The 25523-nt window shown below is 35.1% G+C and overlaps 1 protein-coding gene across 1 annotated transcript in view; it reads left to right on the top strand.

The window, feature by feature from the left end:
• The window catches only part of LOC140159110 (cGMP-dependent protein kinase 1-like), a 195901-nt gene that overhangs the window by 153041 nt on the left and 17337 nt on the right, over positions 1–25523 (top strand). Inside the window, exons 7-9 of the mRNA XM_072182462.1 lie at positions 7355–7452; positions 20206–20232; positions 23504–23575. Coding sequence (XP_072038563.1) covers positions 7355–7452; positions 20206–20232; positions 23504–23575 — 197 coding nt within the window. The remainder of the gene's footprint in view (positions 1–7354; positions 7453–20205; positions 20233–23503; positions 23576–25523) is intronic.

Below are 25523 nucleotides of genomic sequence, written 5' to 3'. Positions count from 1 at the left end.
GCTCTTAAAAAACACAAAAAGCAGGTCTTTTTGAACAACTTTATTTTTTTCAATTTTTACAGTGGATTGGCACCGGATTTTGTAGAATGAGCGATATATTATGTGCTGGGGATACTGGGTAGCAATGTAAGGCAAAATATTTTCAACAGAAAATATGTGATTGTCCTTTGAAGGCTTTACAGAGTGATGTACCAGGAGTGTGTATCTTAAAACGGATAAAAATAGGTTCCGAAGGTGACAGCACTGATGTTCTACCAATAAACTATTCCTCCTAAAATAGTGTACTTCCACTTCAACCACCGTGTCTTGGGTATGAGAAAATGTGACAAATTTGATGATTTGGGAAAGTTCCAAGTTTCAAATTAAGCACTCAGTAGTGTTTAAAAACCTGTCTGTCTAGAGACTTTGTTAACATCATGCATGATGTTGCATTCATTGGAGTTGGAATGAGCTATTCCAGTTGAAATCCTTACACCTCCTATGGAAGACATGGCCTTAATCTTCCACACAGGGGGTGGAAAATTCAAATGGAGTCACCCATTCAGGTAATCCCATTTGAATTTCACACTCCCTGTCTGGGAGATTAAGGTCATGTCTTCCATAAGGGGTGTATGGATTTCAACTGGAATAGCCACAATTAAGACAGTTTCAATCTAACATCATTACCAGTATTAAAGCATGTAACATTCAACGTGTGTCCACACGGTAAGCAAGCAGTCAGAGTTAACTCAGAGGATTTGAACCCTTGCAGGGTCTGTCAGGTGTTTCACCTGTGTGGATGTACTAAGAGTTTGACACTCCAAGATAAACTTAATGGTTTGACCAACTTCTAACCTCTGAGATATTTACTAGGGTGGTTTGTTAAAACTCCCAAGTACTGTTAGAGGAAATATAGAGGTTTGTGCCGTGCAGACCGGAGGTGTACAAACCGAGAGAAAGGGGGAAAGTTGCCCCCTTTTAAAATTGACCAAAAGTTCTATGTGCATCTTCCTTTGGCCCAGTTTTAAGCCCATTTTGGCCTATTTCTGCATTGAAATTGCAGAATTTTGCACACTTTGGCACATTTGTCCCAATAAAGTCAATGCAGTAGTGGGTCAGCAGGACGGTTAGGAAATTTGCCTCCCCCCTTGGCTCGATGGCACTGGTTCCCCCAGATGTGGACAGGTTTGCGGGTTTCATTCAGCAGGTCACTGTATGATTGCGCATAGTGATTGGTCACTTTTTCTGCATCCTCAACCACATGTTATCTTTAGGGGGTGGCTCAGCTCAGGTGTTTCTGCTGACAAAACCACCATGTGGACACAACTCAAGAGTGACTTTGTATTTCACTTCTACATTATTTTGGAGGTTCAAACAATTTGTGTTGCTGAGAAGTCATTTAGATGGTGGCTCAGGAGTTTCTTCTGGCAAAACCACCATGTGGAGACAACTCTGAGTGACTTAGAATTTCATTTCTACATTTGAATGTTCATGTGTGTTTGAACATAGCTCCAGTTATAAACCTGGATTATCAGCAAGTGTGTTGCATTCACCAGAGCCAAATTAAGATGTAATCCCAGAGGCGATAATTACGATTTAACCACTAAAGACGTGTTAGGGGCTGCCAATTGCTTCAGTTATTCATGGGTGGATGAAGATATAAGGCACGTCCACACAGACTACTTTTTGCTTAAGCAACATGATTCTTGAGCAACAACTTGAGGAAATCTGCTTTGTGAAGTTTTAGATCTGTAAGTTTGTCACCAAATTTATCCCCAAATTTTTTCTCATATATCGCACTATCCCCAATTGAACACTAACTTTTGCTCAATAGCTAGCATAGTGTGAACAAGCCATTTTGCGATTTCAAAGCCTAAGCTTAACCTATAACCTCATTAATATTATGGTTTAATTTGGCACACCACTAGAGAGGTCAAAGTCAGCTGCTGGATGTAATTCCAGAGCTGATGTCATCAGGCATGGTAAAATCAAGGATAACAGCCTTTGTTGGAATTATAGTATGTAGACCCGTAGTTGGGATTTGATTTAGGAATCGCAATTCTCAAATGCGCCGATTCTCAAGGATTCTATGATGTGTCTGAACCGGGTCTGAACATGACTACATGACTATAATGACAGGGACTGACAAGTCACCTAGTCAATTATCTGTGCAACCTTTGAGAGAACATTCTCATTAAGCTTCAAGTTAAAGATTGCTCAAGGGCAATGAGGTACATGCTGGCAAAATTGCGGAATTGCATGTCTTAAGAATGTCATTTCATGTTCATATAATGATGGTGTCATGAACCGCCACATACTGATGAGGACTTCGTTTTGAGTTGCGTTACAAGATCCATGATGACACCTGGCACAGCAATTGCAGATATTTAACTAAAGATTCAATAAAACAGAGTAGGCCTAAATCAAACCATGAAGATACAGTTTAAAACTCTCAAATAGCCCAAATAAAAGGGCTTCAAAAAGCACCAAAAATCCTGAATTTGGGTACTTCCAATGACATTAGCAAACTAAACTGGGCTCAAAAAGAAACTTATAATTTTTCACGTGGTCATATCTTAAAATCCTGTTCCTGTCCATCAAAATGAGCCAAAATTGCACATTTGATTACTTCAATACTTTACTCTATTCACATGTCAGTAATCAAGCAGTTGCCCAACTGACACAACAGACAAATGCACTTACATGGAACAACTTCCTGGACCTCAAAACCAGTTTGTGCCTCTTTTGTGTATATTAAATGCCATTTGATGTGTGTGTAAAGCAATAATTGTATCAGCAATGTGGACTTTCCTGTCTCAGGATTTCCTCACAAAAATAACATTAGTAGGCCTACCTAACTAACATAAACACACCCCAACATACAGCAAGTGGTTCCATGCCAGTGTATGTTTCAGTTGTGTCCTTAAGGTAACTGTTTGGATATTGACATGTCGTTAGAGAAGAGTATTGAAGTAATCCTATGTGTAATTTTGGTTAATTTTGAAGGACAGATTTTTAAGATATGACCATGTGAAAAGTTTCTTTTTGTAGCCCAGTTTAGTTTAGTCACCCAATTGGGTCAAATATTTTGGTACTAAAATGTTTGCTTAAGGGCTGGGGTATGAACGTTTGGACAGTATTTATTTTGGGACATTAGAGCACATCAGACATATCGAATTGCATTCTGAATACGAAGAATGTTATTCTGATATCAAATAATTTTGAATTTTTGAAATTCGCAATGTACAGCCTGTCTCAAAAAAAATTGTGCAAGTGAAAAGCGCCCTCTGTGGCAATTAAAAATTACCGTTGTGACAAAATGCTTACATCGACGTCAAGGGCATATTCTTAGCTCTCAAATGCCGTTTAGTCTGTTCAATTTGCTTGTTTTAATCTCGAAATATGCTTACTTAACAACGAAAGGGTAAAACCACAATTGTGCCACTTTTACTAGGGAAGAGGGCTATACGTCGTACATGTAAATCGATGATAGCATCAAGTTTATCAAGAGTTCCATCGTGAAAGCAAAAGAATGCATCAATTACACAACAATACAAAATTGTTTTTAATGTTTTATCATGATAAAGGTATAATGATTCTCTTTTCTCAAATTAAGCGATAAATAAATATTTCACATTGCTGTAAAATTAAATACATGTGCATGTCAATGATTTTACCATGGTAACTACTGTTCTTTTTGTCATTCAAGACATGTTAAAAGACAAACAAATATTACACACTTATGGGTTAATGAACTTTGACAAGTTCATGAAATTTGACAAATTAATGAAATTAGACAAAATAATGCCGCAGCAAGACTGGTGTTGATCGTCTAATGCACGAGCACCGAATGGAGGAGTGCATTAGACGCTTCAACATCAGCTATCGTTGATTTACATGTACAGCCCTATTCCCTAGTAAAAGTGGCACAATTGTGATTTTACCCTTTCGTTCTTAACTAAACATACCTCGAGATTAAAAAAAGGAAATTTAACAGAACAAGCGGTATTTGAGAGCTAAGACTGTGCCCTTGACGGTGATGTAAGCATCATGTCACAACGGTATTTTCTAATCGCCACAGAGGGCGCTTTTCACTTGCACAATTTTTTTTGAGACAGGCTGTAATACACATTTTATGGCAAATCATTAAAAATTGATATTTTTGATATTTAACAGTACTTGAAGTAAACTTTATAAATCTGATGATTTATACTTAAAGTGTATGTAGGTGGGATGAAAAGCCCGACGATCAATTGAAAATTTTGACCTTTCAGTATTGAAGATATGGATTTTTTCCCCAAACACCAACAAAAAATAGGTCTTTTGGAAAAAAAAATCCATATCTTCAATATAAAAGGTCAAAATTTTCAATTGATCGTCGACTTTTCCTCCCAGCTACATACACTTTAAGAATATATCATTAGATTTATAAAATTTATTTCGAGGACTGATATAAAAAAAAATTGAAAAATATCAAATTTTAATAATTTGTCATAAAATGTGTATTATATCGTGAATTTCAAAAAATGAAAATTATTTGATATCAGAAAGACATGCTTTGTATTCAGAATGCAATTCGATACGTCTGAGGTGCTCTCATGACCCACAAAAAATACTGTCGAAATGCCATAAACGCTCATTCTAGATCCCTTAATGAAATGCTAAGAATCCAGGATGTCAACAGCTCAAAAATAGAAACTGTTGACAAGATTTAATAGAGTTAAGGTGACGAAAAAAGAAAATCCCGTTTTACGGTAGGACAGACTTCGGTCGGGATTTTTTTATATATTTTTTCTGGAAGCTAAAATAACCCTATAATATCAAGAAGAAAGAATTAACAGTTTAGCCAACCCAAAGTGTTACAATTAAACAAGACAACAAATAAACACAATTCCCGACTGGCACACAACCCAACTTGAAAAAAAGCAAGGGAATATGCCGGCATGGGAATCGATCCCACGACCTTCCGATCTCTAGACGGACGCCTTATCCATTAGGCTACCAGCTCCCACTGCAGGATGCGTATCCCCATTACCTACGTTACCTATAATATCACTGAAAACTTGAAAAATCAGGCAAAAATTAGATGATTTTATGCAAAAATAATTTGAAATAATTTCACAAATTTTTAGTCAAAATCGACACATTTTGGCCAAAAAATGGCTGATTTTACATGATTTTAGCATAAAAAATAAAAATAAAATTCTCCCAAAGCAAAATCTGGGTGGGTCAGGCCTGTAAAACAGGGTTTTATTTTCATTGCCTAATATAAATTTATATATGGTGTACAGTATATCGCTTAAAAATTTTGATCGTAACAAAGTTTTTTCACTCAAAGTGTTGTTGATTTGTTGAACCTTATAAAAGAAGAGAAAGTAGGCAAATAATTTTCTTCACAGTACTCTATAAGGCAATTTCTTCACTTACAAATATTTTCATTGTTTTAAGGTTCACTAACAGTTCACGGGGTGATGATTTTGCAGTTGTTGATATCTTAGTAAATAAGCTTATAGAAGCTTCACTATCATGTCAATTTGTAGGGTATTGAATTGGCAGGCCTATGTCAAACCCGCAAAACTCGCGAAAGAAAGTCCACCGCGACAATTTCAGCTTACGCAGTATATCAGTATTCATGAAGCATGTAAGGAGAGACTCCAGTTGTCAGATGAACCAAGATACTCACAAGAGCTTTGTTGTTACTGTCTACTTGCGACCTTCTTGAACTCAACTCACATTTTGAGAGATTGAAAATTCCAATTCTTACAGCTCAATTCATCCATTTCAGTGGCTCAACATTGTAATGAATATTTTAGTTTTGAATCAAGAAGGCAGCCTAATTTGCAAAGAGTTTTATCTCACAATTTCCAAACCTAGATCTTCCAATCATTCCGTCATAAATTATGGTTTAAATTGTTTCTGTTGCGATTGGTCCACAAATTATTGGCGACAAAAACAAGAAATACTAGCATTTAGTGTTTGTTTGTAACATATCGCCTCACTAGTATCCACTTCCCCCTCTCAGCACACAAAGAATGTGTCGAAGTTTGTTAGGGAGTACAGCCAAAATGGTTTGTTGAGCTCAGCCAAGTTTTGCTGCCTTCACTGAAGGTTCGCTTTCGCTAGATCAATTTTTGGTTAATGGTGGTATCGGAGCGCTGTGTGTAAAATTCAGCGAAGCCTAACAGAGTTTTCTACATGCTTTTATGAGTTTGGGCGTTGTCGAAAGCTGTATACCCTTTCACTCAGGGGCTATTTTAACGTGCCTCACTGTCACGTACCGTACGTGTCGAGATAAAATATTCGTACAGTGACACTTAACAATCCGTGTAGATATGCTTTAATAGTAGACAATGGTAGAGCCTTTCTTACGGTCACATGCAGGTAAAAATGTCAATTTTTTTATTTTTGAAACGCACTCTACTTCATCAACACTTTTATCTCATTGCACGAACGTGACAGTGAGGCACGTTAAAATAGCCCCTGCTTTCACTAGAATGTGTTATAGAAGCCCGGGGTACAGAAGGCAGCAAAGCTTGGCTGAGCTCAGTGAACTATTTTGGCTGTCTTCCCTTATGATTTTAAAATGTCCAATCTTGGTAAACTAGACTCCAAACAAAATTGATATATCAATTATGTCTACTAATAATGATATTTAATTTGATCATGCAGGTAGTTGTCAACAACATCATATATTCTATCTTAGTGGTTTGGGAGTTTTAAGCTTCAATACTACATACATAGTGCATTAACCTATTTCCCACAATTTATAGAGAAAGGTCTTTATCATAATGCTGCCCCTTTATCCTGCTGCTAAATGCTGCACGATCCCTATCATATTTCTAACATCACTAATGGTGGTACACGCAAAGCCAGCAATTGATGCACAGGTGATTGTAGCAATTTCCACTTAGGCACCACGAAATTTCTGCTATAACCATGATAACAGCTCTCTTTTTTCATTCAAATTGGTATAACTTAGGGGAATAAAATCACATTTTAAACCAAAATGAGGTATCAATGCAGAGCGAAATTCTCTATCTATTGATTACTTTATTAATGGTAAGTTAGGCTTAGTGTCTGTAAGATATTGCTTTTGTTTTAAGTGTGTGGATACTTTTTATGTGCAGTATATTTAGGTGTATAAACATGTTTTTTGTTTTTTACAAACAGTTATCTTGCACATGATGACTGTAATGCATTGTATGTTTAAACTGAATTGTTATCTTCAAGGGAGCTTTGCATAACCAGCTCTCAATGACCATGTCAGTATTTAAGCAGTTTTCTTGTTTTTGGTGTTAATTTAAAGCCGTATAATTAACTATTCAATATCCTTTTGTTTTTTTCTATTGTTTCTTTCTATTGTTTCTCTATCTAGTGTCATGTAACACAAAGACAAGATTCCTCAGGTTCAACAGTTAAACATACCAAAACACTCACCAAGGGAGACTACTTTGGGCAAGCTGCATTAGAGGGGTAAGTAATAGTCATTGTAAGAGCCAAAATGGTCTGTATCTCAAATGGGCTATTCCGGTTGATATCCATACACCCCCTATGGATGACATGCTATATTTTCCACATAGGGGGTATGTATTTCAACTGGAATAGCTCAAAAGCATTCACTGTGATTAAACACTTTTGGGTAAATGTATTTGAAAGAAATGTGGTATAATCAGTGTTTTTCGTAAAAAGCTACTCTCTAAATGTCCACCGAGTGGAAAGAGTGGAAAAAAAGAGTGAAATGGAGGACAACACCATTTTGAGTGGAAAATTTTCACTCTAAAAGGATTGAAAAAAGTAGTCTATATACTCTCAAAAGAGTAAATATTGCCCAAAGAAATTGTACTTTCTCTCATTTTAGAGTGTTTTCCACTCAAAAATGGGTTGTCCTTCATTTAACTCCTTGAAAGAGTGGAAATTCACTCTTTTACATTTAGGGAGTAGCACTGATGAGTTGTTGACTGTTGTTACCGAATAGACAAACTTAAGAATATTTTAACAGATGAGACCTGTTCCCACAAAGGAGGAAAGTTGCATATTTTTATTTTGAGCTATGTCCAGATTCAGATTCTCTGGAATGGATCATAAGCTTTAAAATGATTATAACTTGTCTGTGATACTCCTTCACTTGGTCTTCAAAAGTCAATATTTCAATGAAGAATTATTTTATTTTCTGTTGTTTTCTGACCTGTTCAAATTTTAAGTTCAAACTTTCATTTTTTGTGAGAACAGGCCTCAATTGTAAGAATGAAATGATAAGGTTATGTGTGAATGATAATAATGATAATGTCAAACCTAAGCACAGGAGGAAAACACGATTTTAGTAACCAAACAATGCACCTCGATTTTTCCAAAAAATGCAAACAAATCACGATTTCCCAAAAAAGAAAGTTATAGATAACCCTAAATTACTTGTTATTCAAGGTTGGAAATAGGAGAAATGTCGCTACTAAAATTTTTTTTTAAATAGTTACTTATAAGGTTGTTTTTCAAAGATGGTTAAAGTTGTATATTTTAATTACTTTTGCTTTTATTGAATAGCTAGCAATGCATACTAATTCAATATGTCCTTTGCTGTTCAATTAAAATGCAAAATTTTATCCAGCTTCAGTAAATAACTGGATCAAGTTTTCCTCCAGTGCTTAGTCAAACCTGTGGACTGATAACTGTATGATGAATAATAATATTTTTCATTTAATTCTAATATGTATCCATAATGGTTTGTATCATTTCCTAAATAAATAGGATTGTAGTTTATTTTTCAGGTCCATTTTTATAACATATATATGTGACCGTCCACCACAAAGGGGGTCCTTAATGTTGGTAGAGCAAGTTCTGAGATGCATTCCATTGAACATCTTCAAAAACAAAGAATTTCCCAATGTACTTATATATTTACTCCCTTTCAATCGAGCAGTAGGGACGTGTAATACTTATTTTGAGGAGAATTTGCCTGCTCAACATCTCAAAAAACTGAAAATGCCAACATTACAGCCCATTTTTGTAGTGGACGGTCACATATAAGTGTAACAAATTTCACCCCATCTGTTTTTTTAAATATAATTAATAATTAAACCCTCTCCCTCATGAACGAATCTACATTTTTTTCATTAAAACCCTTTTGTTCTTTTCCCTAATATGTATGGGTCCTAATGTATTCTATTCACTCTAATGACACTCTGCTATTCCAGTTGAAATCCATACACCCCCTATGGGAGACATGACCTTAATCTCCCACAAGGGGGGGGGGGTATATAGATTTCAAATGAAGTCACCTATTCAGGTAACCAAATTTAAAATTCACACTCCCTGTGTGGGAGATTAAGGTCATGTTTTCCATAGGGGGTGTAAGGATTTCAATTGGAACAGCGCATTCTTGGAAACTGTGATCTCGTAACAGGTGTGTTGATATTAAGAAGAGCACTGTCATGACATTCACTAAGTAAGAGTTTGTGAAAACGATCTAAGAGTAGGAAATCGGTGTTGGGTTGACTAAGGTTGTGTGCATGTAAGATAACAACTTGACATTAACTCTCTCCATGCGGATGTCGAGTGCAGATGACAAGCCTCAAATATTCTTAAATAATTCAATAATTTCAGAATTGGACATTTTCATGAATATAAACTGAGGTCAAAAAAGAAACTTATAATTTTTTACAACTTGTGAATCACAAGGTCATATCTTAAAATATTGTCAATCAAAATGAACCAAAATTACACACAGGATTACCTTAATACTCTACTCAAAACACATGTCAGTAACCAAGCAGTTGTCCAACTGACACAACAGCAAAATGCACTGTCATAGGACAGCTTCCTGGACTTCCTTCACTTTCACAGCCCAACATTTGGCACCCAGGGCAAAAAATCTGTGAGAATGCACACAAGATCCTTGCACAGATGATAAAAGCGGTGCTGCTTTCTGCTTTTCATACACTTTTTTCATGAAACAGGGCTGGGCTGTGAATGTGGTCAGGAAGCTGTCCCATGTCAGTGCATTTTGCTGTTGTGTCAGTTGGATAACTGCTTGGTTACTGACATGTACAAGAGTAGAGCATTGAAGTAAATCTGTGTGTAATTTTGGTTCAATTTGATGGACAGGATTTCAAGATATGGCCTTGTGAAAAATTATAAGTTTCTTTTTGAGCTCAGTTTATTTGAAATCAAACAAGCCTGGTATTGGTTTAGTGGTTCTTGAGATATCTCAAAACTTGTACTTTTTATGTTGAAGGGTATTGCTCAGTGCACAGAGCATCAAATGATGATATCAAGAAGAGAAAACTTACAGCTGATGGACCTACTCTATCAATATTTAAACCTGCCGTGAATATTAAGGGGGAGGGGCAGAAATGTTTTATTGCTTAGGGACTAATAAATCTTTATACAGAGGGTGGTAAGTGGGGGTAGACAACCATTTTGTTTTATTTCTGAAATCATGTTTTCAAAACAGTTTTATCAAATGAGCTCTAGTTTTCTGTAAATTATAGCTAAAAGATATGGCAGAATGTCATAGTACAGAATGTTGGTTGGAAACACATTTTAAGATATCGCCACATTCATTGGAACCTGCTTTTATGAGACACCCTGTAGGTCATAAACTCAAAATATGCATTGAATCTTGATAATTACTTGCTGTTAAGGGGGTACTACACCCCTGGCCAATTTTGTGCATATTTGTGCATTTTTCTCAAAAATTATAGCGCATTGGTGACAAGTAAGATATGTATATTATAGGGGCAAGGACTACAACTACTGCACTGAAAATTCAGCGACTCAAGGCAAGTGGTTATTGATTTATTGATCAAATATTGGTTTTCCCTCATTTTTGACTGTAACTCCACAACTGTTGTCTGTGCTAAAATAAAATTTCCAGTGCAGTAGTTGTAGTCCTTGCCCCTATAATGTACATATCTTACTTGTCACCAATGCGCTATAATTTTTTAGAAAAATGCAAAAATTGGCACAAAATTGGGCAGGGGTGTAGTACCCCCTTAAGATACATAAGAATTGAAATAAAATAGTTGCATAAATTGTTGTTGTCTTTATTTGACAACACCTTATCTTAAAAAATAAATCAAAAATCAACTGCATTGGACTAAGTTTGCTTGATGAATACATTACAAGAAAAGATTTGCTTTACCATACAAAAGAAATTGATTTGCTATGTTATCATTAATATTTATTCTGTGTCAGTTGAGAGTGCCCTGAAAGGATACCATTTAATTTACACTGACAAGCATATAGGCCTAACTATTGTTTTAGAAATGTGTATATATTTAGTATCCTGTAAATGAAGTGGTAAATGTTGTCAATGTCTACAATTTTATTTAAGCCTTTTGGAAACAAAGACTGTAAGCACAGGCAATATAATATGAATTCAATTAAATTCAAAACTTTGTTTAAATATGGTAAAATCAATGGGTTCAAAAAACTATATTATGATTTATATTCATTTGTAGCAGTAAATGACAAAGTAAATGACAAAGCTTTGGTATATAAGCAATCAATATTAGAATGAATTACCAACATATGTACTAAATTAGTTTTTCTCAGTGGAATTTTGTTATTGTCAATTTCAAATTTTCAATTTTGTAGTTCATTAATCCCATGACTGCAACAGTTAATTATTATCACAATTTCAGAATTGCATGATAATATTATTGCAACATCTGGCAGTGTCTGTACATAAAAACCACATGTTGCATTGTGTGGAAATAAGGTTATGCATTGTTACATTTTTAAAAACATAGAAAGCAAAATTAAACTTCTACTCAAATTTGTTCAAGGGCCACAAGTACATTAAGAAGTTTTTTCCTGCCCAACGATGTGATTTGAATTCTAAACAGGTTTGGCTGCTGAGTGCTTGACTATTTCAAATAGACAAAAGTACGAATTTGTTTGCCCTATAAACATTCACTGTGCTATTCTTTGGGTGTTTGTTCCTATATAGTAGATATAATAGGTTAGCATTAGATTACATAGATGCATTCATACATGGATGCAAATTTAAGGAAAAGTTTGAGTCTAAGTCGGTCGATTTTCATGTAATCCATCTCAATTGCACCACAGATCCTTCTCTCCAGGATCTGTGATTGCACATTAGTATGGGATAGTGCAGTGCCTACACCATGGATAATTATTCTTCTAGAAAGGTTTTGTATGTTGTTAAAAACCACATAGTAGTCGTGTTCAGATGGTCATAGCATTCTCGAGGATCGGCGTGCTTGAGTATTGCGATTCCGTAATCAGTCCCAGAGTGTGTGTTCACACGACTCTATTGAAGCCTGGAATCCGTCATCTTTGGAATTACAACCAGAAGTTTATACCTATCTAGTATTGCACCATAATTAAACCAAGGTCATGGGTTACGCTCAGCACTCAGGAATTCACCTTTTCGGTAAATCCCATAACCCTTTGCGAGTACACCTGAGACCTTGTCATTTGACGTCAAATGACAAATTCTCAGGTGTACTCGCAAAGGCTTATGGGATTTACCGAAAAGGTGAATCGCAAAATCTATCGTTCACGAGCATCACTCAAGTATCACTCAGGGAAATCGTGAAACCCCTTAGAAAATTTTGGGCAAACTTAGGGATTGGAATTCTTGAGAGTGTTCACACAGCAGATTTTCGGCAAGTTTTTGCTAGAGAACCATGTTAAAAAGCCCTCCATGTGGACGCACCTATAGTTTGTGTTAGGGAGTTGAATTCCCAGAGAGCTAACTGAAGACTACCTGACAGTGCATTGTCATTACAAATGTCATTCCAGCAGTTGTACATTTGAAGGTGTATTATGGAAGGACAAGGGGAGTTACATAATGATTCAAGTGTGTGTATTCGATCTCGTTTACTTAAATCCACTCACAAGTAATAGGTGCCATTTTTCTTCCTTCATGATATTATTCATGTGTTGTAATAGAAGACAAAAAGACAAAAGATAAAAAGACAAAGATATCGGTTTTCTCCTCCCCTTTTTGAACAAAAGTATTCAAGCATTCAAAATGAAAAAAGTCAGAATCTACAATTTATGTATTTTTAAGAATCATAGTGAACACCTGCATACCTAAACAGCAAATTGGTTGACATTTTGGTTGAAATCAGCCTTTTTTATGTTTTTTACAAAAATGAGCATTAATCAACAATTTTTGGTAAAAACTTTTTAAAGTTGGTCAAAAAAAAATACTTCTTAGATGTTTATATTTAGTTTTTGAAAAGTAATAAAACATATATTTTCAAAAGAATATTTTTATTATGTTGTCCAAATAAATTGAGTAAAAATTCATCAAGTGTTTGCCATTCTTTATGTATACTTTAGACCAATAATTTGGCAGTTATGGTACCCAAAAGTTTCCTTAATTCCATGGTTAAGACCAACCTTAAACAAGAAAAAGATTTCCCCCCTCAATTTACAAACATTAAAAAACTGCAATTTGAGCATAATCAAAAAATTACGTAAACCATTTGCACCCCATAAAATGTAGTGCAAGCTATTTGCCTGGTCACAAAAAACAACAACACACACCCCTTTTCACTAGTTATTTTGGTCAAGCATGTGTAGAGTGTATTTCTTGAGTGCTGCCTTCCCCCATCTGGGATGAGCAATGTGTAACATAGCCCTGAAATGGGCCCTGGTCTGAAAACAATCCATCAGACAATACACGTACCTGGCATGTACATCATCTCCTGTCCATAATTCGACTGCTCAGTGCCAGAAGTGGGTAAGTGCAATAGCTGCCCTGTGAACATTTGGCAATTTACACACAATATATTGTACTCATCTACACATGGCAGCTATTGCACTTGCCCATTTCTGGCACCGAGCAGAAGTGCCAGAAGTGGGTAAGTACAATAGCTGCCCTGTGAACATTTGGCAATTTACACACAGTATATTGCACTCATCAACACATGGCAGCTATTGCACTTACCCACTTCTGGCACTGAGCAGTTGATATGTCAAGACTCTTGTGACTGCTGGCACGATGAGCACTTATAGATTCAAGTGGCCTACAAGAAGTTAGCTTGACCTCAAGGAGGTCTGCATCCATATGAGATGCCTAGATATCACAGGGATCAGAGAAATGCATTGATGATACCTTACGCAATCTAGGATGCTGTCTGCATTTATTTGTTTTGGTTAAAGTTATTCTTTCTTTATTAAAATTCACAACACCACATTGTAGCCAAAGGCTGAATTGCATGATGTTTTACAAATTAAAACCAAATGCAAACATTAAAAAAAACAAACATCAAAATAAGTATACTTTGTAATACAATTCATCAATAAAATTGTAAAACAATAGATGAATAAATAAAGAAATACAGATATGAATTATTGCTCTTCTTAAAATACACTAGAATGAAAATGAAGAAAAAAAGTAAGCAAAAATGTGAAATACTTTTATAAAAACTCACTGTTTAAGTAGAAATGTTCACACTTGATTTATTTTTGCACTTATTGTACTCCAGTGTAAGTAGCATAAAAGTAAAAAGATTAAAATGAAGTACAAAAAATTACTCAAAAATGTTAATTTATAAACTGAGCTCAAAAAGAAACTTATATTTTTTTTTACAATGCGTGAATCACAAGGTCATATCTTAAAATACTGTCAATCAAAATGAACCAAAATTACACACAGGATTAATTTAATACTCTACTCAAAACACATGTCAGTAACCAAGCAGTTGTCCAACTGACACAACAGCAAAATGCACTGTCATGTGACAGCTTCCTGGACTTCCTCCACTTTCACAGCCCAACATTTGGCAAAATCTGTGAGAATGCACACAAGATCCTTGCACAGATGATAAAACGGTACTGCTTTCTGCTTTTCATACACTTTTTTCATGAAACAGGGCTGGGATGTGAATGTGTTCCAGGAAACTGTTCCATGTCGGTGCATTTTGCTGTTGTGTCAGTTGAATAACTGCGTGGTTAATACTGACATGTGTTAAGAGTAGAGTATTGAAGTAAACCTGTGTGTAATTTTGATAGAATTTGATAGATAGGATTTCAAGATATGACCTTGTGAAAAATTATAAGTTTCTTTTTGAGCTCAGTTTAGAAGGATATAGTCACATTTTGCAACTTCAACACATTTATTTTGATACTTTACACTATAACACGTTTTTAGAGGGTTTTTAACACTTTTATTAACTTTGATTAATTTTGATATCAGTGAAAATAAACATGTTGATGTGTTAAGAAACGATTACCACTTGTTTTTAGAGTGTACCTACCAGTCAATGTCCTTACTGTGTACCATAATTTGATTCTGAATTCAAGGGAAAGAAGGGGGAAACACCTGCTCAGAAAGCCTGGTTCTAAGTGAACTTTTAGGAAATAAATGTTTCAATTTTCAGTATCATATTTTGGTCGATGACATGTTTGTCACGTAAAGCATCCTCATTACAATGAGTTAAGAGCATAAAAATTGTTGCACACAGACAAGGAGATTAGAAATGGCAAAAGGTTTTAAAGACGAGGGTTGTAAGAATAAGGAGATATGTTTGTTGATGCTATCTTTCATCCAGGTAAAAATACTAGGCAATCTTGAAATTATCATCTAATCTATTGAACTTTTATTTGAGTGGTATTATTTCATATAAGCTAGGACTAGGAGGGCAAAAGAGAAAAGAGATAAATGATGAAAAATTAAACAATAAGCAGTGATCATGGTGATAAGGCAAGTAAAATTTTGTCTCAATTATTATACCCTGCCTTTAGATTCTAGTTAAAGCCATAATGTATGATATCAGTCAAATTTTAATTATTGTTATTATTTGCCAAAAATTATTATATAATATTAGTAACAACTCTCTAGGAGGTTTTCTGAGCATTTTAAGCTGAAATAATGAGGTAAAGCCGCTTAAAGCCATATTATAACATTTCTTTAAAAATAGATTAGTATTTATTTTCCATAAAATGTTAGCTTTTACTGTCAGATATGTCCCCTTTTAATTTTGAGCCGAACAAGTGAGGTAAAGCAAAGAAAATTGGAATTTAATCCTAGCACCAATGCATGTTACTCCGGCGGTTGTAATACAGTACGATTTTCTGGTGTGTGTGTGTCCCGCACGCCGTGTACGTAGTACTGTGTTATGAACAACACATATGCGTTCAACTAATATTTCTATCGTAATAATAAAACAACGGTCCCGGCGGTTTATTCAAAATCACGGATTTTGACAAAACTACAGCACCTAAAGTCTTGATTTTTGCAGAGAATCTTTGTTTACTAAAGTACATTACAATCGTGTAAAAACCTGAATTTAAATTTTTTTTGAGGGCGTTCTTCTCAGCAAGTGTTATAATATGACTTTAACTGTGGGGGAAGTGACCAATAAAACCGAAGATCCTGGGTTTTAATCAAAAACTCATAAATTTTACTGTAATTAAAGTACTTCAGGCTTATAGTCTTTCACAGGGTATTTCAGTACAGGGAGTACAACATTAGGTATTGCAATTGTGCAAAAAGTAGAAATTAAAAAACAAATCGAAGGCATCTTTGTGAGCAAATCACACATTATTGCTTTAAACTGCAAGGAGATGTAATCAGCGGTTGCTAATGATCACAGTTTATGAAATATAATGCAAAATTTAAAAACGTACTGGAATTTATTCTTATGTCTGGGCACACGCTCCTAGCCACGGATGTTCTCATTTGTTAAAATATAGAACAGTTTTGAAGATTAGCTTACCTGCCACAGATAATGGGCTTAACTTTAGAGGCCAGTGTTAAGTCTTGTTTTATCACTGATTAGAAGGTATAGGATTACCAGAGACAGTTTAGCAGACCTACGCTGAAAGACCCACTAGATGCGATGAAATAGTTTAAGAGATTTAATCAGGGATGGGGGAGGAGTGGGATGCAAGAAAATACTGTTTACCTGATACTTTGTTTGATCCTGAATGTGAAACACAACACTCTAAGAAATAAAGGTTCTAGATAGAACCTTTTTGTCTTCTCAGGAGAATCCTCCCTCTTGAACCTCTAAAAAAGGTTCTTTAAATTTGGAGAACCCTTGCAGGTTCTCTAAAGAACTGAAAATGGTTCTGGAACCTCGAAGGGTTCTCCTGATAGTACAACTTTAGAACCTTTTTAGAACCTTAGAGTAAAGTTCCTTGCCAAAAAAACCCACCCTTTTCACTATTTTGAGGGTTTTTGACTAGTTTTTGTGCAACTGTATGGAGAAAATTATCAAAAGTTGTACAAATCTGTTGTATAAATCCGAGTGTTCCTTTTGTTAAACCTATAGCTTCCTACCATACTTAATATTATGTTATGCTATACCATATGTTTGATAGAAACCATGCTGGTATTGATGATTTTTGTCTCTACATATACAAAAGACTCCCATATGGTCTCGATGCAATTACATCTAAACAAATTACCGCACCGCAAAGGGAATCGTACATGAAAACAAATGTTGCCACATTTGCAATAATGGAAAATGGGATAAAGTTCATAGGAAGAGACAAATTACATTAAGAAATATAGGTCTTGTCGTAATGGATCTAGTATTTTGTTTAGAGATGGGTTTCATTTGTTCACAATATATGTATTCTAATACCTGTTCTACATTTTTAGAGCATTGGGACTAGAATTTTGAATTTGTGTTCTCAGCGGAAAGCGTAGCTCTTGTTTAGTTTGCCCATTAGGATAATTAAGTCTGACTCTAAAAATGTAGTTTGTTTACTCTATAGAAACATATTTGATGTACTAAATTCATGATGAATTTCATGATGAATTCCATGATGAATAGCTTGTGTTCAGTTTGGTCGTTAGGATAATTAAGTCGGACTCTGAAAATTGTAGTTTGTTTACTCTATAGAAACATATTTGATGTACTAAATTCATGATGGTACAGAAGAACCCATATATTTGCTTGTTATATTATTTGGTTCAACTTGTGTAACTTGTATTTATAAACTAGATAAAAGGTGATTTCAATGTTTACTCATGTTTCCATGCATATTGATATTAATCATGTTAATTATTCTTGGAAGATAGGCATCTAAAATGATAATGAACTCGTAAAAAAAATAAAGGCTTCGCTAAAACCCAGTTTGTCTTTTTTGGAAATTTCATGAACTATTTTTATATTTAAGTCATCATTACTTGACAAGGCAAGTAATATCAACAAGATAATGTTTTGTAAATTTTTTCTCACTTGTTTCAATAAATTGTAAATAACAATGCAAGAGGGTCATTTCTATGAGTGTTGGAAACACATGTTTAAAATGGTTTTGCATGCTGTGTTTTAACACTATTACAATGAGAAGTCTCTTGATTCCTGTAACTGAATTGTCCCCAATTTTATATCCCTCTGCACTAAATCCCCCCTCCCATTTGATATCCTCCCACGCTAAGTGGCCTCACCCATCCCTCCCACACTGAATTCCCTTATTTCCACACATTTTTATAAGAGATCTGTCACAGTAGCCCCTAGTTTCGGGTTCTGGTACCAACAGGTACGATTTTCTTATTAGAGTGCCCCCTCCCCCACCTTTGTCAAGGTGTCACAAATGTGAAAAAAAATGAAGTAGCATTTAGAGACATGCATTTGAATCTGAAGCTTTGTACTCCAATTTGGGCTGTTCCATTTACCATTCACTCCTTGTGGAATGAAGTAATATAACCATCTTCCAGTGGGGTGTGGATTTAAAATGGAATAGCCCATTTTTATTATACATCCAATCTAATAGCACATTGGGCTATTTTATTTGAAGTCCATACACTCCATATTGAAGACATGACCTTCATCATCCACACAGGGTGTGAATTTCAAATCGGGTTACCTGCATGGACATTTGAAATCTACACCCCCTGTGTGGGGGAATAAGATTATGTTTTCCATAAGGGGTGTAAGGATTTCAACTGGAATAGCCAATTATGATATCTGCTTAGAGAGACTGAGCAGAAGTGTTGCTATCTACTGCATATCTAACGTTAAGATATTTCTGGATGAGTTTCAAATAATGTGACCCGATGGAGCAAATTAAAATAGGACAATTTTTGCATCCTGTGATACAGAACAACAACAACAAAAAACAGCTTAAATTTGATGTAAATGCCAGTGGTGTAGTGTGATGCATTTAATTAGGGAGATACCAAGTTTGATTGGGGGACACTGGCCAAATTCTGGCAATTTTCAATGGAATTTTTCAAACTTTTTACTTCAATTTGGGGAGGGGTATGCCTCTATGATGCTTTGCCACTGGTAAATGCAATCCAAGTGCATGCTGGATTTTTGTTATGACTGATGACTGGAAACTTTGCTGAACATGTTCATCAGGACTGTTATTGAAAATGTTATAGTTCTGGTGCAAGTAAAACAGTTACTGTGGATGTTTGTGTACTTTGGATGTTTGTGTACTTTGGATGTATTAAGGGGTACTACACCCTGGCCAATTTGTGCCTATTTTTGCATTTTTCTCAAAATTATAGCGCATTGGTGACAGGTAAGATATGTATATTATAGGGCAAAGACTACAACTACTGCACTGAAAATTCAGCAACTCAAGGCAAGTAGTTATTGATTTATTGATCAAATATTGGTTTTCCCTCATTTTTGACTGTAACTCCACAACTGTGGTCTGTGCTGAAATAAAATTTCCAGTGCAATAGTTGTAGTCATTGCCCCTATAATATACATATCTTACTTGTCACCAATGCGCTATAATTTTTGAGAAAAATGCAAAAATAGGCACAAAATTTGGCAGGGGTGTAGTACCCCCTTAAAATATTGAAAGCATTGGGTATTCAAACTATATAAAATGTGAGGATTTTAATGATTTTCAGGCATGAATATTTTCAGCATTTTAGCTGATTTCAGCATTTTTTGTTATTGTTTTCAGTGTTTTTCAGCCTATTTCTGAATCAAATTCACAGAAAATGGTAAAAAAACATGGTTTTCAGTGGTGTTTTTTTCTAGGCCAGTTTTCATGCTTAGATTGTAAATTGGCTCATAACTTAAACAAAATTTGGTGACATTTGCTCCATCAGGACACATATGAATAATGTGTTTTACCACTCTTTTGTCTATTTTTGTTATACCAACGTCTTAGTCATAGCTATGTTTCAATCGACATGGATTCCCAACTAAAATCCATTTTATAATTCATCTGAACTAGATAGCTATGTATTCATAGACACATTTTCGTTTGTTTTTTATATTACCATGCTATACTTTTATTCCACCCTCCACACCCAACCAACCAACCAATCAGAGCTACTCGATCACGGATCTTCAACAAGTATGTTGTCTATCACCATGGTAACGTTTTGCTGTGTTGGGACATGAACATTTAACGCTCCTCACTGTATGTCCTATTCTCTATTGCTTGTTGACCACAAAATATTTTTCATTGTTACTTACCGTAAAAACCCGATAGTTGGCATATGTGCTTACTATCGAGCGCTTTTGAAAACATGAAATTGTAACATAGACCGGCGCTTTACCAACTGAGCTAATGGGGGGCGAGACACAAATTTGCAGGTTTACTTAATCGTATATAACTATGTGTATTGATGATTTGCTCACTTACACTTTACACTTTTGTGGATGGGGCTCTTCATGTTTTCACGTTTTCAAAGCGCTTGATACCGGTAGTAAGCACATATGCTAACTATCGAGTTTTTACAGTATTTAAAAGTAGATGGAGTTATTTGGTGATAATATATTACATATCTGGTTGTATGGCTTAATCTGACTGTACTCATAGCATGTGTCTAATATTTAATTTTATCTAACCAATTTTTTCTTCTTTCTGGTTTGATTTCTGTTTGACCTTTTTATCACAAATTTTAAGTTTGTACTATTAAGCCTTTTAAAGTGGTTAAGTTTAAATAAGTAGAGATGGCTTTAAAACCTAAATGCCAGTGGACCCCCAGTGCACTGTCAGGACTGGTGGTTGTATTGGGCTATTCCAGTTGAAGTCCACACTACCCCTGTGGAATATTTTGGAAATATCTTCCACAGGGGGAGTATGAATTTCAAATGTAATTGGTCAGGGTTAATCATTTTGAAACTCATACTCCTCCTGTATTATGGCTTTACCTATGGAAGTTACCCAATTGTGTATTCTATTCAAAACTCATACTCCCTCTGGAGAAGACTTAAGCTAAATTTGCAACAGGGGTGGTGTGGATTTTAAATGGAATAGCCCATTCTATTCAACAGAATCTAGGCCCAGTAGCTGGTTTTGACAGGGTGTACGTACCAGCGGTCAACTGGTGGTTGTGTTTTGAAGTCATCCTTAAGTACTAAATAAGAATCAGAAATCATTCTATAAATAAAAAGTAATTAAAAGTTTTCATCTAAAGATTTGATCAATATGTTATTTTTCAGCACTGTTTGACTTGTTTGTTGCAGCATATTTACCATGGTGGCAACATGAGTCTATTTGTGCTATACCATTCAGACCTACCACCCTTAAAAAGGGCTCTTCCAAGTTGAAATCCATACACCCCCTATGGAAGACATGATCTTAATCTTCCACACAGGGAGTGTAAATATCAAATAAGGTTACCTGAATGGGTGACTGTTTGAAATCTACACCCCTGTGTGGATGATTAAGATCATGTCTTCCATAGGGGGTATGGATTTCAACTGGAATAGCCTAATATGCTTTTGTCATGTCATGTAATGGAATTCAGTGTTTTATATTAAAGGGACATTTTGGGATCTAATGTCATCCTTAAAAGCAGAACAAAGTTGTGCACACACGATGAAGTCAAGTTTTGACAATCTTCATCATAAAAGTTCCTGAAATTTGAAATATCTTAAAATGTCCCTTTGAAAGGCTGGTAGGTCTTATGCAAGACTTTGCATGCTCATATTGGATGCATTCAACTGTTTATAACGACCAGTATAGAGTTTGATGGTTTACGTGCATGTTGCTCTTGAGACAAACTTAAATATGCTGTAATGAAATATGATACGCAATGACAAAACAGAGAAGGCCTCAAACAAAGCTTATTACCCTATATGAGCTGAGAATTGAAAGCACCTGTGTTTGTCGAAAGGGAAATTTCATGCAAAAACTATATGCTGGTTCTTATAGGGTGAGGACAATTGATGTGTGCTTTATAATAAGAAGTTTGTCAACTTAAACCCCCTCTAATATTAAGTAATTGTATAACTTTAACAAATGAATGCATCTTTTAACCAAGGACTAATTTGATGATGCAAAGTGCTTGCTGCTTCTGCTGTGCCCCTCGTCAATGACTTTGTATCCCACTAATTTTTTGTATATGTCTTTTTTACAGAACTAATAAAAGCTATACCAAAAAGACCCAAGTTTTCTCTGTAATTGTAAGAGTGATTAAATGCAGTGTATCCCAAAGCAAGATATGAAGTGGGAAAATAAGTTGGTGTAAAAATGGGATAAATTTGTCGATATAAAATGGTACGATTATTGCATGAATATGATCAATTTTGTCCAAGTATTGTCCCACTATGCCATTTTTCACCCTGATATGGCAGTGACGTCAGTGTGCATTTCATTGGTGAAGCCTCAAATCGCTAGCATCTGTTTGAAGCACTGGTGTACACACACAAATGCTTAAAGAAGCTGCATCAGATGCGTGGGTGAAACAGCTGCTACATCAGGGTGAAAAATGGTATAGTGAGGTGCTTGTTGCCCACATGGGTTAAGTATGGGTTTTGTAACTTTGTGTCGTGGACTAGCGGTACGGGTTTAGACTCATAATCGGAAGATGACGTTTTTCATATACAGAATACCTTTGAATGTCCCTTTAGGCTTTAAGCTTATATCCCTAATAGGGACTATACTTGGATGATCACATCATACTTTGGGCTTAATCTGATATGCGCTATTCTGTTTGAAATCCATATCCCCCTATGGAAGACATGATTATATAATCTTCCACACAGGGAGTGCGAATTTCAAATGGGGTTACCTGAATGGGTGGCTCCATTTGAAATCTACACCCCCTGTGTGGAAGATTAAGGTTGTGTATTCCACAAGGGGTGTAGGAATTTCAGATGGAATGGCCTTATGCATGCCATAAGCATCTTGTTGGTTGGTTTGGAGTGTACCTATTCTATCAACTATGGCAATGTGTGCTTTGATGATATATTTTTGTTATGATCGATGGATGTATACATTTCGTACATACATTCATGCATTACATATATTTCCATTGATTACTTTCGTGGTCAGATCATTTCTCACTTTCTTTCCAAGCTTGATCATTTGTTTCATCATAAATACTTTTTTTTAAAGGTAGAATAAAGTAGGTAATGAATTGAAATAAATTTAAGATTTTATCCTTTATTAATAATATTTTAAGTCAGTTACTCTCCTTTATTAATCATATTAATTTTGAAATAATTAAATAACATAATTTTAATGTTATAATCAACAGACATTTAAGTTATAATCACACAGGATGCAGAATTTATAATAGAACATTGCTTTTCTTTTTAAAAGCATTTCTTGTTGGTCAGTGATACAGCTAATAGTAATATATTATCTATGTTATGACTTGTCTTTTTTGCAGTGATGATATAAGAGAAGCCAATGTAATCGCAGCTGAGAAGGAGGGTACAGTTTGCCTGGCTCTAGACAGAGAGTAAGTAAACAAAACTATACGCCCCATGAGACCTACCTGCTGATTGGTTAGAAGATGACTATTATGACTTATTGAGCTAATCAGCAACATGAGTTTGCCTATGCATTTGCTCCTCATTTTTACCTGTATCTATATGTGACGTTTTATATCAAAAAGAGACACTTTTGGGCAGGTTATCAATTTTGTGTGTTTTAAATATAGAGATATTTTAAGTGTTTTAAATATAGAGATATTTTGCTCCACAACGCCATTTTCCCCAATAAAATCGGACATTCCTAAGTGAAGATACTGAATTGATATGCTATGGTATTATATAATTGGAAATTGAGATATCGGCCTGTAAAAATATTATTGACAATGTTGAGAGTAGGAATGACCTTGAAAAATGTCTAAAAAAATACAAGATGCCAGTTATATTCTAGTCTGAGACTAACAGACAATATTTAAAACATTATTAACATCACAAATTTGCAACAAACCCAAATTGTGAAAAAATCACCTGGCAGATTTGTGCTATTTCTCCATTTACGATTGTGCCCCAAAGTGTCTCCTTTCGATATACCATGTCACATATATATATTAAACTACCCTCCTTTGGCATGGGTGGATCAAATTAAATTGCATCACAAATAGCAATTTTTCATCACAGTATACCACAGTTGTGTCGATACAAGTATACCAAATTCATCATGGTCTATTTTTGGTTCTCTAATGACACATGATTATCGCCTATGGTACCCATTATGCAAGATCCATGTGATTTTCAAACTTGAAAGATTCTGTGTTAGATCTCGTTATGGAGTAATACCATGTAGGATAAACCAAAACATAAGACGGGCAAATTGTTAGAATTGTAGTCTCCATTTGGTGATTACGAGAGAGCAGGTGATGTAACATGTGAAGAGTTGGGATGTAAAAAGTGATATATCCAATGGCTGCCTTGTGCTAGTTTTTATTAATGGTGTTCTTAAGGGAACTGGAATGAGCGTTTTGAGCGTTTCGACAGCATTTTTTGTGGGACATGAAAGCACATCAGACCTATCGAATTGAATTCTGAATACGAAAAATGTCTTTCTGATATCAAATAATTTTCATTTTATGAAATTCATGATATAATACAAATGTTATGACAAATTATTAAAATTTGATATTTTTCACATTTTGGAGATATAACAGTCCTCGAAATAAATTTTATAAATCTACGATATATTCTTAAAGTGTATGTAGCTGGGAGGAAAAGCAGGCGATCAATTGAAAATTTTGACCTTTCATATTGAAGATATGGATTTTTTTCCCAAAAGACCTATTTTTTGGTGTTTTGGGAAAAAATCCATATCTTCAATCTGAAAGGTCAAAATTTTCAATTGATCGTTAATTTGGCATCCCACCTACATACACTTTAGGCAGAAATCATCAGATTTAAAAAGTTTACTTCGAGTACTGTTAAATATCAAAAATATCAATTTGCCATAAAATGTGTATTACATTGCGAATTTCAACAAATCAAAATTATTTGATATCAGAAGGCCATTCTTTGTATTCAGAATGCAATTCGATATGTCTGATGTGCTCTAATGTCCCACAATAAATACTGTCCAAACGTTCATACCCCTTTCCTTAATAGTTCTATTGTATATTTACACCATTTAGCAAAGACCGTTTGCACTGCACCATTTGCATAAAAAGAACTAGGTGACGTATGCATCATGCAATGATCGGCGAATTAGGTGCTGATGTGATGATGATATGATGGAATTAGTCAATCAGAATCCAATTTTGTGTTTACTCCATAAACTCACCAAAATCTAGCAGTGCGAAAAGTCTTTTGCAATAGGTGTACACTACACATATTTCTTTTTTAATATGGGCTGATATGATGCTTTTAATACAGCATTACTGTAAAATGTTGATGTATATTATGATTCATCCAGTCGTAGAAACAGAGGTG

This window comes from Amphiura filiformis, chromosome 8 (genome assembly GCF_039555335.1).
Source record: "Amphiura filiformis chromosome 8, Afil_fr2py, whole genome shotgun sequence".
NCBI classification, from domain to species: Eukaryota; Metazoa; Echinodermata; class Ophiuroidea; order Amphilepidida; family Amphiuridae; genus Amphiura; species Amphiura filiformis.
This window is presented reverse-complemented; position numbering and strand designations above follow the sequence as displayed.